Here is a 15,876-nt window from a genome sequence, read left to right on the forward strand (position 1 = left end):
ACCAGCAGATTCATCTCTTGGGTCTGCAGAAGGGAAAACTTGTCTCAGCTCAAGCCTTTGTAACAGGATGTATCCTCCAGCTGTCTTTTACTTGCACAAACTTTCTTCAGCCTTGCCTGTATACCTACTCCTGCTAAGCTGTGAGAAGAAGAAGCTGAATAATTAAGAGGTTATTAATAATTGAAGGGGAAAGCACAACTTCCACACCAATATACTGGTCATTAGCTCAAAGCTACAGCCCTTCTGATGAATGGCAGGGTTTTGCGTTTCCAGTCAGATGTCATTAACCTGCAAGGAAGTGTCAGGACTCTGATTTTCAATCATCTGTGACCCAGTTAACAGTGAACATTTACAGGGCTCCTGTCCCACTTTGAACTGTAAGCACTTCTGAAGTACCACTAAATCACAGAACTCCCAGCTGCCTATCATTAGCTCCTGCACAATCCTCTCCTGTAAAGAGGATAAAACTTCAGTGTGGCAGAGGGGAAAAAAGAGAAAGCAAGATTCAACCAATGTTCCATCATTCCTGAATAAAAGATAATGCAGTAGTGCAAAGAACTGAAGACATACACTGCGGTTATCACATAAAATTAAAAGCTTTTTAGTGTTTAAAATAGCATTTACACATAAGCAGCTATATATTAACTATACAGACACTTGGGTTTTAATACAATATCTACAAAAAAGATTTCAATTATGCAATAGACATTTAACAGGAACAGTGCAGTCCATGCTAGTAAGAGGTCACTCCTGGAGTAAAACCAATCCTAGAACAGTTGATAGTCTGGTTTTTCATTATTTAAAATCGTGTAACTTTGTTCCTCTACTGTACATAAAATTCTTTACATGTATTTCTAATCACTGATTAGAATTAATAATTTTAAGTCAATCTTATTACAATCCAGTTAAATGCAAAACAAAAACAATTACATCAACTCATGAGCTGTCAAGTCTCAAGATGGGACTGCTCATTGAACAGAACAAAAATAACATCAAAAGTCAATGTCTGTGCATCATTGCTTGCCATCCAATATACCTTTGGATAAAGTGTCCAGGGGACTATTACCTTTGAAAAGGAAATTTATGCGCAGGAGGTAAAAAAAAATAGCAGTGCTTTTAAGACTATTTGCCAAAAAACTTACTCCTTAGAGCTAATATACTGGGTGGGTACACTACCCCTACAGACACTATCTCTGTTGGGTAGGACACGTCATCCCAAACTGTTTTCTCATCATTTTTTATGATCTTCCAAACATACCTGCCAGTCCTTGTTAAAAGCTGTTGGCAGATACGCATGAACATTAAGCTCAGCTGCAGAGCACAGGCAGATGTTGAGGCTCTCATTTCCAAAATAAAAATGTCAACTACTTTTAAGGCTCCTGTTGTGAGGTTGTTTCAATGCCCTATACAGCAAACCCGAAACTTCTCACTGGAGTTAGAGGCACAGGTCATGCATTCTAGAGCCCAGACAGTGCCACTTACTTGACATTAAAAGCAGAGAAAAATTCCAGGCCCTGGTGAGAGAAACAGACAGTTCTGCAGGACTCCAGCCTTCAAACTTTCTTCCCCCTGGCACGGTACTCCTTATTGTAAATAGATTCACTGGCATCAGTGGCACTTCTTTCTGCAGACAGTACTGTACCCAGTAGAGAAGCTCACCCAGTTAGGCCCCAAGGCCCCCTTGTTGCAAAGACACATGTGCATGCGTTGAAAGCCATAGACGGGAATTGGGAAATCTGTTTCATTTATGAAAATTAAGAACTAGCAATGTTTCAGGTCTAACTTTCACCCAAACCAGCCTCTCCGCTGCACACTGCAAGGTGGGGAAATTAAGCTTTTGTTTTACACACAGTGGCCATTACATATTGCACTGTTCAGAGGTCATTTACATTCTCCTACTCTTTGTAAACAGCAGGTTCTACATGCTGTACAGTATTAACCAGCTAGCACACCTCAGTACATTCACTGCACTCCTTATTTGCTTGAAATGGATGCCTGGTTGTGTGTGAAGCACGTTCAGCCTGATTTCCTCAGCAGATGAATGCTGTCCCACACCTGTGTTACAGACGGTCAGCCTCACTCCAGAGTTACCCACACACAAGCAGGTGTGTAACACAATCCTTTCCACATAGCAGCAAAGACCAACATGACACAGCACAGTTTCTGCCAACAGCGTGACAACAAAACCCAGCTGGTGTGTAAACTGCAGCTCTTGAAAAGACATGAGGAATGAAATGTGTTTCTTCCATGGGTGAAAGCTCAGCCCCCAGTTTTAATCCCTTTTGGAAATATCTTATTAAAATGACAGTTTTTTCCTCCAGCCCAGTAAGTTCTGCCTTAAGACAAAGTGGGCCAGAAAAACAGCTAAGAGACCAGAACAGTTAAAACTGATTTAGAAGTGGAATCACTAGTGATTGTCAGTAAAGTCACAGACTCCTTAACAGTGTCTCCTTGAGACGTAGCAGAAGAATTATTCACCCTGATTTTTTTCATTGCTTTAAATGTCAATCTTTCAGATTGCCTTACTGAGTTCAGTTAGCATCTTTGCTGTATACTGGGAGGAGGAAGGGAAAAGAAAGGATACTGTTGCACAGTCAAACTTTAGGTAGTGCCATTCTTTTGAACAAGCCATCGCCAACTCTGCAATCTGTGCTAGCCCATCAGATGGATTACAACGAAAGCACTGCTTTCAGAAACTCTATGTAGCTCCTTGGGAGATTTTTGGAAAGAAAACTCTCCAAAACCACTCAGCTAGCTTAGAAGCCCAGTACCTGGGGTACGTAGTCTGAGTGGCACACAGTTTCCTAAATGCCGAGCTCCTTTTGAAAGTATTACTCTGACTTTTGTAAAAGGGATGTGTTTACACACAGACCTGCAGTAAGAAAAGCAGTAGTGAAAAATCTATCAGAATGAACAACATACCAGAGGGACAGTTTGAAGAGTAATTTTTCAGAGTGACAAAGGAACATGAAACCACATGTATATAGTGAGAAAGACAAGTTCTCTTTCGACATTCATGTCGGGTATTCACACTACCCATAAAGCATGGATCATAACTAAAAGAAGCTTCTTACCAGTGAAGAAAATACTTATATACAGTAAAGACTGATTTTAAAGCACCTGTCCTAAAACCTGCCAGAGGCAGGTATCTCACAAAGGAGGATTTAACTGAGGCATGGCCCCGTGGTCAAATGCCACTAAGTGACTGCAGCTAAACAACTATTTCCCATTCAATGAGCCACCATAACAGAGTGTGGGTGTGCTCTTACCATGCCGTCATTCAGATACTTCCAAAAGCTTCTGAAACGTCAGTGAAGGTTCCTGAACATACCTCATCAAGTCTCCATAGCCTTAGAGAGAAAAACACACAGTAATGAAGTCTTGGGGATATAACAACAGCAGTTGCTTGTCAAAGCTCCCCAGCAGGAGCTTTAGCACGGGTCTTGCTCTGTGTCAGGTATAAAGATCCGGTCACTGTACCATTTATGAACTGTTCTCAAAACACCCTCTCACTTCTCTGCTAACAGCTAGCCCCCATCTGTGTTCAGAATTCCCTTGGGTAACACTGCAATTGGGATTAGACATATCCAGGTTTCTGTTTCAAAAAAAGAGAAAAGACACTGCTCAGAAATTAAGGACGGAAAAAGAGGTGATCAAAATGAATAGCCATGTCCCAGTGGGAGCCAGGATTTACCTACATCTCTGCTAGAATTGGATAAATATCCTCTTCAAAAGGGAAAAGCTGCAGCTACACTAACAGAATCGCGTAGCAACAACTGTCCTGTTTCTGTGGAAACAACTTCTAAAACCTGTAAGCAAGTGTGCTTTATGACCAGAAGAGACACATCTGTCAGCAGGGATGTGGCTGAAATGCCCAGGAACAGCCTGCAAAGTCACTATCATGGTACTAAATGAAATAACATCACACGTTCTGCACAATGAACACATACAGTAGCAAGACTCCACCACTCCCTTGATAGAATAATATCTAAAATAAAAAAGAAAGGTTGATTTATACTCCCTAGTCAGCAGGCGACAGTCACAACTTCCCTTCTGCCAGGAATTGGTTTGAGCCTGCTCCTTTCCAAGCACGCCTTGTCCGTACACTTGCGGGTAACAAGTCTGCTTAGAGTGCTGACTGATGCAGCTAAGAAACAGCATCACGAGGCAGTATCACAGATACTAGCCAACGAGCATTTTTTCCTTGTAAGAGAAAAAGCAGGGAAAAATAAAAGTGCTACTATGCATTATTGGAAATTCAGAAGTCATGTGAAATAACAGTCCTTGACTCAGCCAAAAAGATACACTAATTGCACTGAAGTAGGTGCCACAATTACCAAAGCTCATTAAGATGTGAATATATGCCAGCCATTCACAATCAAAAACAAGAGGTAAAACAAAAAAAAGGATAAGAAGAGATGCTATCAATTTGCTGATATTAACGATCCCAGGAGGGGTTTTTTTGTTCATTTTTTGTGGGGCTTTTTTTTTCTATTTTTTGTTTTGTTGATTTTTCTGCAACACAACTGCAAACCAGGAAGGTGTGACATGCAAGACAGCCAAGTTTCTTCCATTAAGTGTTTGACAATGACCAAATTGCCCACCCACCCCCAAAACAATCCCTCCCCAGACCTTCCCCAAGCAGAGTCTGAAGGCACTTCCTCTCACATGATGTCGACGAAGAATTCACAAGGGTTGCCCATAGCCTTCTGGAAGGACTGCCGGCTCCCCGTCAGCTCCGGAGGAACAGAGCTCAGTTCCCTCACGGGGGGCCCTCCAGGGGGTCCACTCGTCCCGTAGACTTTGGAGCCCAGCTTGGGGAGACTGTAGAGGGGGGGGACTCCTGGAGGCCCGTAAGAATGGTGGCTGTGGTGGCTTCTCTCGCTGTGAGTGGCAGAGACATGACTCCGGTGGCTCAGCTGGCTGACCGGCCTCTCGCGACGCACGACACTGGCGCCGCCCCCGCTGCGGGCAGTGTGGTCGGACTCGCTGCCGCTGCCAGCCGACTTGCGGTCCTTCTCTCTGCCAAGAGCTCTCCTGCTGTTCTCGCTGTTGCTTCGGTTCGAGCCGCTGCTTTTGCTTCCTAAAGTCCACGAGTGAAAAGGACACACAGAAAAGCAGAATCAGCTCAGATCCAGATCTGTCTCCAACGTGAGGTCCTACCAAAACCCACAGATCCAGCCAGGTATGACGACTGTAATGGCAATGATGATGACACACCAGGCCTGAACGTGCTGCTGATGGCTCATGGGATTTAGCAATGACAGTCAGTAGAACAAAGCTGACAAGGTTGTGCCATGCACAGGTACAGGTAGACACCTTAGAGCTTGCACAGTGAAAGCAGCAGCTAGCCTAGAACTACTGGCTGAAAGTTATCACCTCCGCTGCCACCCTACTGACTGGAGAGAGTGAAGGAACAAATCGGAAGGAAGAAGCAGGCATTTGGGTTTTGACTCAAGCAAACAAGCCACAGACTCCAGCTGCTTCAACACTTAATTTCACAGAAACAGAAGTTTCGCCATGAGTCCTCCTGGACAGGGGAAGACGAGCCTCCAGACACAATGTATAGAGGCTCTGAAGACCCTTTTATTGTTCCTGTCTCAACAACAGACATGCTGTGTGCTTGAGCAAATCCATCCTTCCTACTTCTTTCATCTCTTCAGACTGCAGCCTGGTCACTTCTCACTATCCATCTGTACAGTGAGCACCTACCAGAACAGGGATGTGACTTTGATCTAAACGCTGTGGTAACAGAGCTGATGTTTTGCAGAGGAGCTGGTCCTTACACCACTGCCATTCCCTGCAGCAAACCTCCCCAAGCCTTTCCAAATAACCTAAGCCCTGGGTACCACAAGCAGGGACAGATGATGTGCCTCAGATGACAGAAGCAGCAACCAAAGTAGGAACAGAGCCTCAAACAGAACGGCAACATCACATAAAACTTTGCTAGATCTTCTTCCCCATCTGCTGCTTGCCAGAACACAGTCTCAGCCTGTCTCTTGACCAAATCTGGGGCTTTTGTCTGTAATCATCAGCAAATACACTGCATTCATCTCAAAAACACATGACACTGGGCTCTGAAGCAGTGCTCCTGTTCACCAGATGAATTCAGTTACGGTCTGACATCGCATGTAAAAGAGGGACTTCACAAGAAACCCAATTCTAACGCTATACTGAGAGTGACCGAAGCAACCTGGTGTCCCAGTACTCTCAATACCTGTCCGAGACATCTGGACAGTGTCCAAGTGTCTTTCAGTAAATGAGCAGTGGAAGGGCACTGGTAGATAAACCCAATCCATATGAATGACATCTGGCTAACAAATTAGGAGCTGTGATTATTTATTTATTTTATGAAGAGCAGTGAAGACACTGGTGATGGGATTTCCCCATCTGAGCTGACAATGAGGTATCTAATGCCATTCCATCCGTAGCTGCTGCATCACAGTCACACAGGGGCCTGACAGGTTGATATGCTAATGCCACGCTATTGGACTACTGTGCACTGAGACAGGTTGAGCGTCCACAACAATTTAAAAGGAAAAAAAAATAAAAGAAAATATACAGCTAAACATTTGGGTCACAAGGGTCTAAATGATCATGCTGTGAATTCATCATTATTATGGAGGCATTTGAAGCTTACCAATCCCCTAGAGTCAGCCATTCCTCTATGAATCCTTCAGTCTAACGCTTGCTCAGGATAAAACAAGGGAATAACAGTTACAAAACAAGAAACAACACAGAAGTGTAGTTTCCAAAAGAAGAACAAGAAAAGTGTTGAAACCCTTAAAAATTAAACACCTCGGCGCCTTTCATAAGGTTCTCTTTAGCCAGAAATACAGGTCGCATGGATAAAATACCATACCCTTTCCTATTCCAGCAGCAGAGACCTAACAGTCTACTGCCCACAGAAGCAGCTGCCCCAAAAAAACAATGACATTCTTCCCAGCACAATCAGCTTACAATTCTAAAATTTCTGGATACCAATGTAAGCTTTCTGACACTTCTTATTTTGAGATAAGGTGGGAAGCACTAGTGCTAAAATCTTGTGAGGAATTTCCTGTTATGAAATCCTTCCGTACAATTTTCAAAACCTAACTGGCTGCAGTAAACAGAAACATGTTACATCCAAGTTTCTGGATGTTCACCACAAAACCACAGATAATCCTCACCCTTTCTTTACTGGCAGCATTTCCAAAAGCAAAACTCGCTCTGGAGGTGTGTTTAAAAAAAGTTTAAAAATCTGTACAGACAAAACATACGCAATTTTTATTTACTAAGGTTTAAAAATGAAGCACAAAATTAGCTTAGGGCAGGGAAGGAGGAGGTCAGGTTTTTAATCCATGCAGTATTACCTCTTTTCCCTGTCACATATTACCAAAGAGACTCTCCTCCCTGTGAGCAGTGTTTCAGCCCTGTAAACCATCTGGCTGGCCACCTTACGCTTGTCTCACACAAGGTAAGAGAGTGATTTTCCTTTTGTACTGAGCATTGAAGTGAAAGCCAAGAGCACCTTGGTTCTAATCCCTGGTCCATCAGCAATGAAATGGCCTAATTGCTAGCAATATCAAGTGACTGCAGCCCCACTGCTGGCAATGGCTCTGACCACTAAAAAGGGGAACAGCAGTTTATCTTAACAAGGTGGACAACTGAGTCATTAATGTTGGCTTGATCACCATTATCTAAGTAGTAGTTTACCATGTGGTGCTGTTGGGTGAGAAAAGTACAATGCCCATGCTGCCACGGACATGACAAACAGCTTGGCTCTCGTTTCCCACTGGCATTTTGCACGGGGTACAGAACTACATCACAATGAGAAACAGCATGTATTCCATTCTATTCTACTGCCCCAGTTAAAACATCGTTGGCTGTTTCAATACAGAGCTAAAGGCTAACCTCCTCTATCACATACACAGTTGTGATTACGTGCAGTTGCACCAAATCCATGCAGGTAGCACACAAAACCACAAGACAGGAGCACAGACAGTACAAAGGAACTCAAGCAAATGGTTAGGGATAATGACAGCTGTAGAAATAAACACTAGATTAACCATCTTACCTTCACTTTGCTGGCTCCCTGCACTGCCACTGCCATAGCTAAAGCCTGGGTCTTGGTATGCTGGTGGAAAACATGGAGGGGGCAGAGGATACTGATACGGGTATCCTTGGCCTAATGGCCAGGGCGCAGCAGGATGTGGAAGTGGAGCAAGGGTATCCTGATCCGAGGCTCCGCTAGAACCATTGTTAAGGTTCAGTGCAGCCATATCTGGAAAAGAGAGAGGTGGTGAAGACTGTGTTTTTACCTAGCAGCTGACTCCTGAATATTGCTAATAGCTGACACAGCACGAGGGACTCAGCCTCACGAGTTCACTCAAAATATCAAACACAGTAGGGCAGCCATCAATATTGACAACTGAGCACCGAGGTACCTTTGCAGCATTTCTGTAAGTCAAAGAAGAATCATCCTCATTTTACAGACTGGAAACTGAGCATGCCTGACAAGCAGGAAGTCTGTAGCATCACCAGAAAGAAAATCCTGCTTTCTTGCCTCGGTGCATCAGCCCTATTTGACGAGTTCATCGTTCTCTTCCAAGTGGTCTAATTGCTTGGTCTAACAGCAAGTTTCTACCACTCGTCATGCAACTTCAGAATAACGGCCTGTTCTGAAACACCCACTTGTGAAATCCTACAGGACTCTCCTGTGTGTCCCGTGAAAACAGAAGAGACAACAGACATGCAGCTCTGCCCTTCACAGATGGGGAACTTACTGCCACAGAGGTCTCCAAAGACATAATAGCACTGTTCTGAGAAGGTGATTTTGTTCACAGTGTGCCTGAGGTAGCCATGTTTTAACATGCTGCTGGCATATTTTCTAGCCTCTCGTCGGTCTTTGAAGCCTTCCACATGTGTGTAAAGCCAGTCAACCACATCCGCTCCTAAAATAAAAACAGGGAGAGGAGACACAGGATCACCCGAGCCAGTGTGACCTTTTTTTTCTTTTTAATCTTCACATTATCTCACAGCCCACTAGTAATACTGTGCCAGGTACTAAATGCAAATAGGAGCATATAGCAATCTTGCTGCAAAGAGATTAAAATGTTACTTTCATGACTCAGCCTATCTGCTAAATTAGTTACCACCAAACATCAATACAGACAGCAAAGAATTATCTTGTATCCAGCTGCACGCTACATTAGCAGCGACACCAAATACTCGTACAGAAAATTTTAGTTACACTGTTCAACCCCTTCTGAGCTGCAGTAATGAAAATTACACAGGATTTACAGAACAGAAGGGACTGAGTGTCATCTCCCTCAAGAAGCAGATGTTACATTGTCAAAAGACCTGGGTTCCAATCCCTTTCTCTTCAAAAAGGAACTCCAACCTAGACCGACTAAATGTTAGCACCGTTCAGGGCACAGGAGAGTCAGAATCAAAGGCAGACTAGTTGTGGTAATTTTAAATGTAATTAAGATGTTTTATTAAGGTTCTGCAGCTGCCTGGAACTGGAATTACAAGGATTGTTGCTCTGCTAAACTTGGGCAGATTGCTGGAGCTGTAAATAGTTACATGGAAATCCTGAGATACAACAAGGAAGGGTTAAGGACTGGCTGTGTGTGGGCATGAGAACTGTGCAGTATTTTTGGCTGTCCAGGCTCTAACAAGAGCTATCAGTTATTTCCTGTCACACTTAAAGAGTTGTTCACAAATACCAAGTCAAGGGAATATAAGAAGTCATAGATAGGTAAAAAAAGAGTTCACATAATGATAGTTTCTTCAGCCTATTTCCAAAAAGCCACTGTTTCCCCTCCCCCCAGCATTCCTTTGATCCGCTTACCTATCACTGCATTGGAGATGGTAATTTTTAACCACATCCTGTCCCGAATTTCAAGGCCTGAGTCTGGTAGCTGCATAACCTTGACAATAGTAGCCATGTCACTCTTCACAGTTAAGGGAGATTCTTCTAATTCTAAAAGGAAGAAAGGTTACATGCTTCTTTGAAATGAACCAACTCTGAAAAGAAGTTCTCAGCTCCCCGTTTGGATGAAAAGTTTCAAGACACAGCTTTACCAAGAGATACAAAAAAAGACACAAAGGTTCCCAAATGCACCCTCATCAATGGCACAAATTATAGCTTTCGTACCAATTTTCCGGAGATTGTGCTCAGTGCAACCAGTTTAGCCACTGAGATGCTGCATCCCTATGTGCCTTGACTACACAAACCAGCTATTGATTAGAACTGCACTCTTAATCCACACTGCACTGAGATTTGCAGAAAAGGAAACCCAAGGAGCTCTACGACCAGTGCTTTCCGCTTCCATCTGCCCCTACCTACCTGATGGTTCAGTGCACTGTATGCAAAACTCTGGAGGACAAGGGGTTTTGGCTTGTCCTTTAACTCGGCTTAATTGTCAGGAATAGTACTCATCTGCTTGGAGAAAGATGATGATGACCATGTCTCAATCAATGTCTCTTTTTCTTTTTTTAAAGAATTGGACATCACCATAACTGAGGAGAATTAGAAAAGAAGGTTTCCATCCTCCAGACAAAAGCTAATGGTTTCCTTCAAAAAAACCTTTCCAGGAGCCCAGTGATGACAGCCTTACAAGTCAGTTAACCAGCATTGCTTTGCCCTGCATCTTTCTTGCACAACACTTCAAAAAAAGTACTACCCAAACGCCTCAGCAGCTGTCACTGCCCCATTTGTACTTCACACACTCTTATGGGCAGAGCAGGCTCACCAGAGGCTTCATTCCTGATCTACTTTTACAATAAAACTAGAACAATAGGGCAAGAGATTCACCCCACTGAACTGAAGTGTCTACCGTAGGGGTCAAACTCCTCCTCTACCATACACAGAGACAGAGTGGCATCCAATACTAAAAGCCCAGTGGGGTGAATCTGGGTCCAAGTGTGCACCAGCCCTCTTGTGATAGCTGTCCAGAACTCAATCATCCTGTCTATACATAGTAAGACTCTATTCTTTGGATACAGCACCCAGTCCTCCTTCCTGTTCCTGTCTTCTCTGCCCTACAATATTCACGTCAAGCACGCGTATCCTGCGTGCGCAGTTCAGACCCTCCTCCCCTCCCTTCTCCCAGATCCCCGTATCACCCACCTTTCAAAAGCACAAGGGAACCAATTTTGTCCTTTTCCAGCAATCCAAAATTTTCATAAAAGATACAACAAGCATGAAACAATGAAAACCTGAAAATGCTTCTTTCAATACATATATTGCTAAGGTGCATGAAAAAATCCCAGACCATCTATGCATGCAGTTTCAACACTTACAAAGTTTGAATAAACACTAACATTTTGCTTTTGCATTAAGTTAGTTTGGTTAGTGGCAAAAAGCAATACGTTTGTCTGGGAATAAAAAACCAACAGCAAACCAATATTCAAGTAAAGTATGTGGGGAGCAATAATTGGAGACCTGTGATCTGCATATGAAGAACAACACTGGCCAAATGATCATCAATAGTTTCTGAGTCTGCTACTTGCTGTACAACTATGAACAATTCTAAGATGCATCTAAAATGCACCCACTTTGGTCTGAACTCAGTAAACTGTGGGCCTGACTGCCTGACCACCTGTACAGGTATGTGCAAATCTGAGGAACAGACAGTAACACCTTTCTGGGGAAGCAGAGCTACACAAAGCTTTTGCTCAGGGCTTTGGTTATTGGTTTTGAGTGGCTTTTTTTTCCAACTAGCAGATCCTGGTAACAAAAAGAGCTGTATGCTCTAGGAAAATTAAGTCCTACCATATGCAATACCACCACTGGCTTATATCCTCACTTAAGTAAGGAAGTACACCTTTGCCCAAGCAGAAAGGCCCCAGGAAATTATGCAGTACCTCAGGCTGAATACTATTAAGCAGAAATAGTTTGAAGTCTCAATTCAAAGTCCTCTGAGGTCCAAGCAAGAGAAAGAGAACTTTCCAACCATGTCAGTGGACTGTGTTTTGAAACAGCAAGACTTTCAAGAAACACTGAAACACCTGAAGTTAACTTCATGGAATGGGACAGCACTAAAAGGGGTCCTGTAGTGATGGAAGAGGGGCTGGAAAAATCTGCCTTTAACAGAGTAAATGAGGAGCAGAGTTTGCACAGACTGAGGCAGCGAGCCCAACACTCACAAACCACCGTGAAAGAATATTCTCCTGCATCAGCCAGAACACTGTTGGAGAATAAGATACTTTTTAAGGCAATAATTACTATGAAACACCTCAGTCTGCCTTGCTTTGCATAATCCTGTTTTTGAAAAAATGCACCTGAGAAAATAAAGGGCTAACACAGAATAATTCCTACTGTATGGTGGTGATTTTTATGGCCCCAAACCTCAACTACTTCAGTCACTAGCACCGATCTGATGGTGGCTGCGCAAATGCTTCAGATATCAGAACTTCACTTTTGATCCAGAGGCTAGAGAGCAAAGGAATGCTGGTCAGAAGGAAAGCAGTTATTCCGTCCATTTACATTACCCTGGCCTTACTGTACAGACAGAGTAAACCAGCAGACATTCACAACACTTAAAAACAAGGAACCATGAAACAGACTTGTCTAAGATGTCTCCATTAATTCACTGCTTCCACTTTCACAGCCAGATACTGTGAAACAGGTATTTGCTTCAAATACCAGTGACTCTAGCCACAGAGGAACTGAAACAGAGCATCTTGCACTGGAACGTGAACAGTTAAAAAGCCCCATTTTGCATGAAGCTGTTTGTTCTTTGAGATGTCAATGCGCAGTCTCGCCTCTCCCTCTCCTCCTCCATTCCTCCCCAGCTCTGTCCTTCCTGGCAAAGAGGCATACACGACAGGACCTAGGGCCCCGAGATGCTGCCTGCCATGTTCAGGGAGGGTAACAGGCCTGAACTGAAGGAAGGAGTGTTAAGCAAAAGATGACAATAAAGGTCAGGGGTACTCCCCCTTTTCTTGCACTCAGGAAAGGAAACATTGTAGGTCACTGGTACAGAAATGAGAAGCTGTCTCCAGAAACATGGTTCTGCTCCCAAATAACCTTTATTTTAAAAGCATGACTGAGAGGGACATCTGCATTCCACACTTCCCCATCACATCACTATATAGCAAGGCACACGATACATGAATAGTTCAAGAGGAATGCAGAGTAACAGACTCTTGTTGTTTGACAGCAATCAGCAGATACATTTGATTCCAGCAATCTTTAGTACCTGTAAGGCTGAAAACACATTTCAACATAAAGCAGTCGTCAGGTAAGCAGTTCTCTCACTTTCTGCTGCGGATGTATCTCCCCTTCCGTGGTGCTGCCTACTATCTGAAGAGGCAGTGAGCTACTACACCTACAAAAAGGGTAACTATCCTTTCAGTGCAAGGTGAGGAGTAATTCCAGGAACTATGTACTTATAAAGACTGAGAGAGAGTAGAAGAAAAAGAGGCAGAAGACAACTATGTAATCTGATAGGACTTAACTGGTCCCTGCGAATGCAACCTTCGTGCTTCAGCCATGCATTTGTCCAGGGAAGATTCTGTCACTAATCATCAACATCACATTGGTCTTTAAAATCCTCAGGGTGTTGTCTTTCTTGTTTGGTTTGTTTTGTTGCTTTTTCTAAATGATACCTACTCTTTCTCTACGAAAAAATCTTACAAAATGAAAAAAGCTACTCAGTCCTAAATTTAGACTCCATACCTGGCAGACACTTAAGCACCCCTTGTTAAACATGTAAGTATTTATCTGGCTTCCAATTAATGCACACTGAGGCAGCATTGTTCCACAAATGAGACAATCTCCTCAGAACTTTAAAGCCACTTCAAGTTTTCTATGTGTATATAAATAAATATAATAAATCTCCTTGCTACAGGTGAACAAATCTGATGAAAGGTTGCATCTCTAGAAAAATTCTTCCTTATTAATACTACAGGAAACAAACACATACTAATGAGGTGTAAAGTACCTTGGAACTTCCATGTCAAGTAAACAGCAGTGCTGTATTAAATATGAACACTTTCCTGAACCAGGACTTCAGTGGAAAGCGTTCTCAGAGACGTATGCTCCTTGTTCATTTGTCTTGCCTTACTGCCATGTATTTCAAACCAAATGCTAGTTTTTATGCCACGCTTACATCAGAAAGCAAAGGAAGAGTAAAAGAAAGGAAGAGTTTATATTCATTTCCAGCTGAGGAATCATAACAACTTCTTGGTTTCATGGGTACGACTAGTTTATGGAAACTGCTACAGACAGATAAACCAGGAAAGAAGGCTGAACTCTAAATGTAATTTCACGTGGGACATGATATTTGTTTCTTCTTTGTTCAATACATTCTAAAAGTATAAAAAAGTATAAAAGAAGGCTACGCAAATATCAGTGGAAGGTTTCCTAAATGATACACACTAACACTGTTACCTAGTGACAGTCATCTGAAGTAAATTAGATTTATTAAAAACTGGTCAAATGCAAGGAGGAAGCTGTCACACTCATCTGAGGGGATAAAGCTGGAGGCCTGCCTTGTAACTTCAAAAGGGACCAGAAGCCACCTCTTCCTAAATGTAAACCCTGGCGAAACACCACTGCGCTAATTTATGACCTTTGGAAAAAGGATTTATGCTCCCCATAAGAATGACAAATTTAAGAAAGCATTCGAGTTCTGTGGCGCTGTCGTTTTCATCGTGCTTGTGGCTGGGGTTGGTTTTGCGCACAGCTCTGCACTGCTGGCCCCAAGCAGAAGACGCCTGCCCTGTACTGGCCGCAGTGTGACTTACTTTCCGAATCGGGAATTGAGCTTGTTAGTGAGGAGCTGGTAGATGTGGTGATGCTCATGGAGGGGCTCATACCGTAACGGGGGTACGCTCCCGTCATGGCTGTGGTATGAGAGATCCACGCTGCAGGGTCAATTGGCCTCACTGGTTCAGCTGCAAAACAACCAGAAAGGGAGAGAAAGACAAATTGAATCATATTTACAATAAACACTAAGACCTAGAGTAAGAAGGATTTTTCTGGGGGGTGCACAAGTCCTTGCCATTCTGACAGTACAACTGAGATAGCCCTAGCACCCCCAGTAACTGCAGGAGTGAAACATTTCCCCTGCTGGGAAAGCAGCTACCAGTCCAGTAATCATCATTGACTATTATTCTACACAGTGAGACAGAGATTCTCACTTGGCTATGACATGAAGTACTACCAACTGCTTTGCCCCAGCTGAAGGGAACATCTCTCCCTACTTCTAAGGGCCTTGCCTCCAAAATAACCACTCAGAGAGAAGGTGAATCTTCTGCTGAAGCTCAGTCAGAACCGTAGCTCTGGAGCTCTCTATTTGCAGACCTGAGGCATCGTGTAATTCCCCTCTCAGTGTTTTCAGCAGCCATAATGAAACTTTTTAGGACTGTAATAGCCTTGCAAAATAAACAGACAAGACATATAAAGACCATTTGAAAAGACTGGTGCCAGACAAGAGTGAAAAACCCAAATTTCCCCATAATCTGGATTACTTTTTTTCTTCTGAATTACAGTGGCTGTTGTTCCATTGCCTCAAAACCAGAGATTAGGTACAAGAGCTCTGCCTGTGTTAGGTATTTCCTCAAAATATCCCACATATTTTGCAAACAGTTTACCTAGAACAGATATACCGCTGTTTGCCTTGGATAATAATGGATGTATCTTTGCTAACAAAGGACAAAGAGATATACGAGCTCTCCCCGTAGCAAATATGAAATATGTGATTTGTGGGATTTTTCTTTTGATTATGCTGGCTTTCCTAAGGACTTCACTGAGTGAGCTCTTGTAGTCTGCACGAGTCTATTGCGTTAACTTCGATGGACAATACTACCCTCATCTTCTTAGGAGGACTGGTAACAGGCTGCCCAGAGAGGTGGGGGAGTCTCCTTCCCTGGAGACTTTCC

At 43.2% G+C, this 15,876-nt stretch overlaps 1 protein-coding gene across 1 annotated transcript in view; it reads right to left on the bottom strand.

The window, feature by feature from the left end:
• Nucleotides 1-4,399: 4,399 nt before the first annotated feature.
• The window catches only part of DVL1 (dishevelled segment polarity protein 1), a 48,050-nt gene continuing 36,573 nt past the window's right edge, over nucleotides 4,400-15,876 (bottom strand). The window contains exons 10-14 of the mRNA XM_010148441.1: nucleotides 14,740-14,889; nucleotides 9,836-9,967; nucleotides 8,766-8,933; nucleotides 8,057-8,263; nucleotides 4,400-5,083 (exon numbers count right to left, since the gene is read on the bottom strand). Of these exons, the coding sequence (XP_010146743.1) occupies nucleotides 4,665-5,083; nucleotides 8,057-8,263; nucleotides 8,766-8,933; nucleotides 9,836-9,967; nucleotides 14,740-14,889 (1,076 nt within the window). The 3' untranslated portion in view covers nucleotides 4,400-4,664. The remainder of the gene's footprint in view (nucleotides 5,084-8,056; nucleotides 8,264-8,765; nucleotides 8,934-9,835; nucleotides 9,968-14,739; nucleotides 14,890-15,876) is intronic.

The sequence above is a fragment of the Eurypyga helias genome, unplaced genomic scaffold, assembly GCF_000690775.1.
Source record: "Eurypyga helias isolate BGI_N326 unplaced genomic scaffold, ASM69077v1 scaffold6803, whole genome shotgun sequence".
Taxonomy (NCBI): Eukaryota; Metazoa; Chordata; class Aves; order Eurypygiformes; family Eurypygidae; genus Eurypyga; species Eurypyga helias.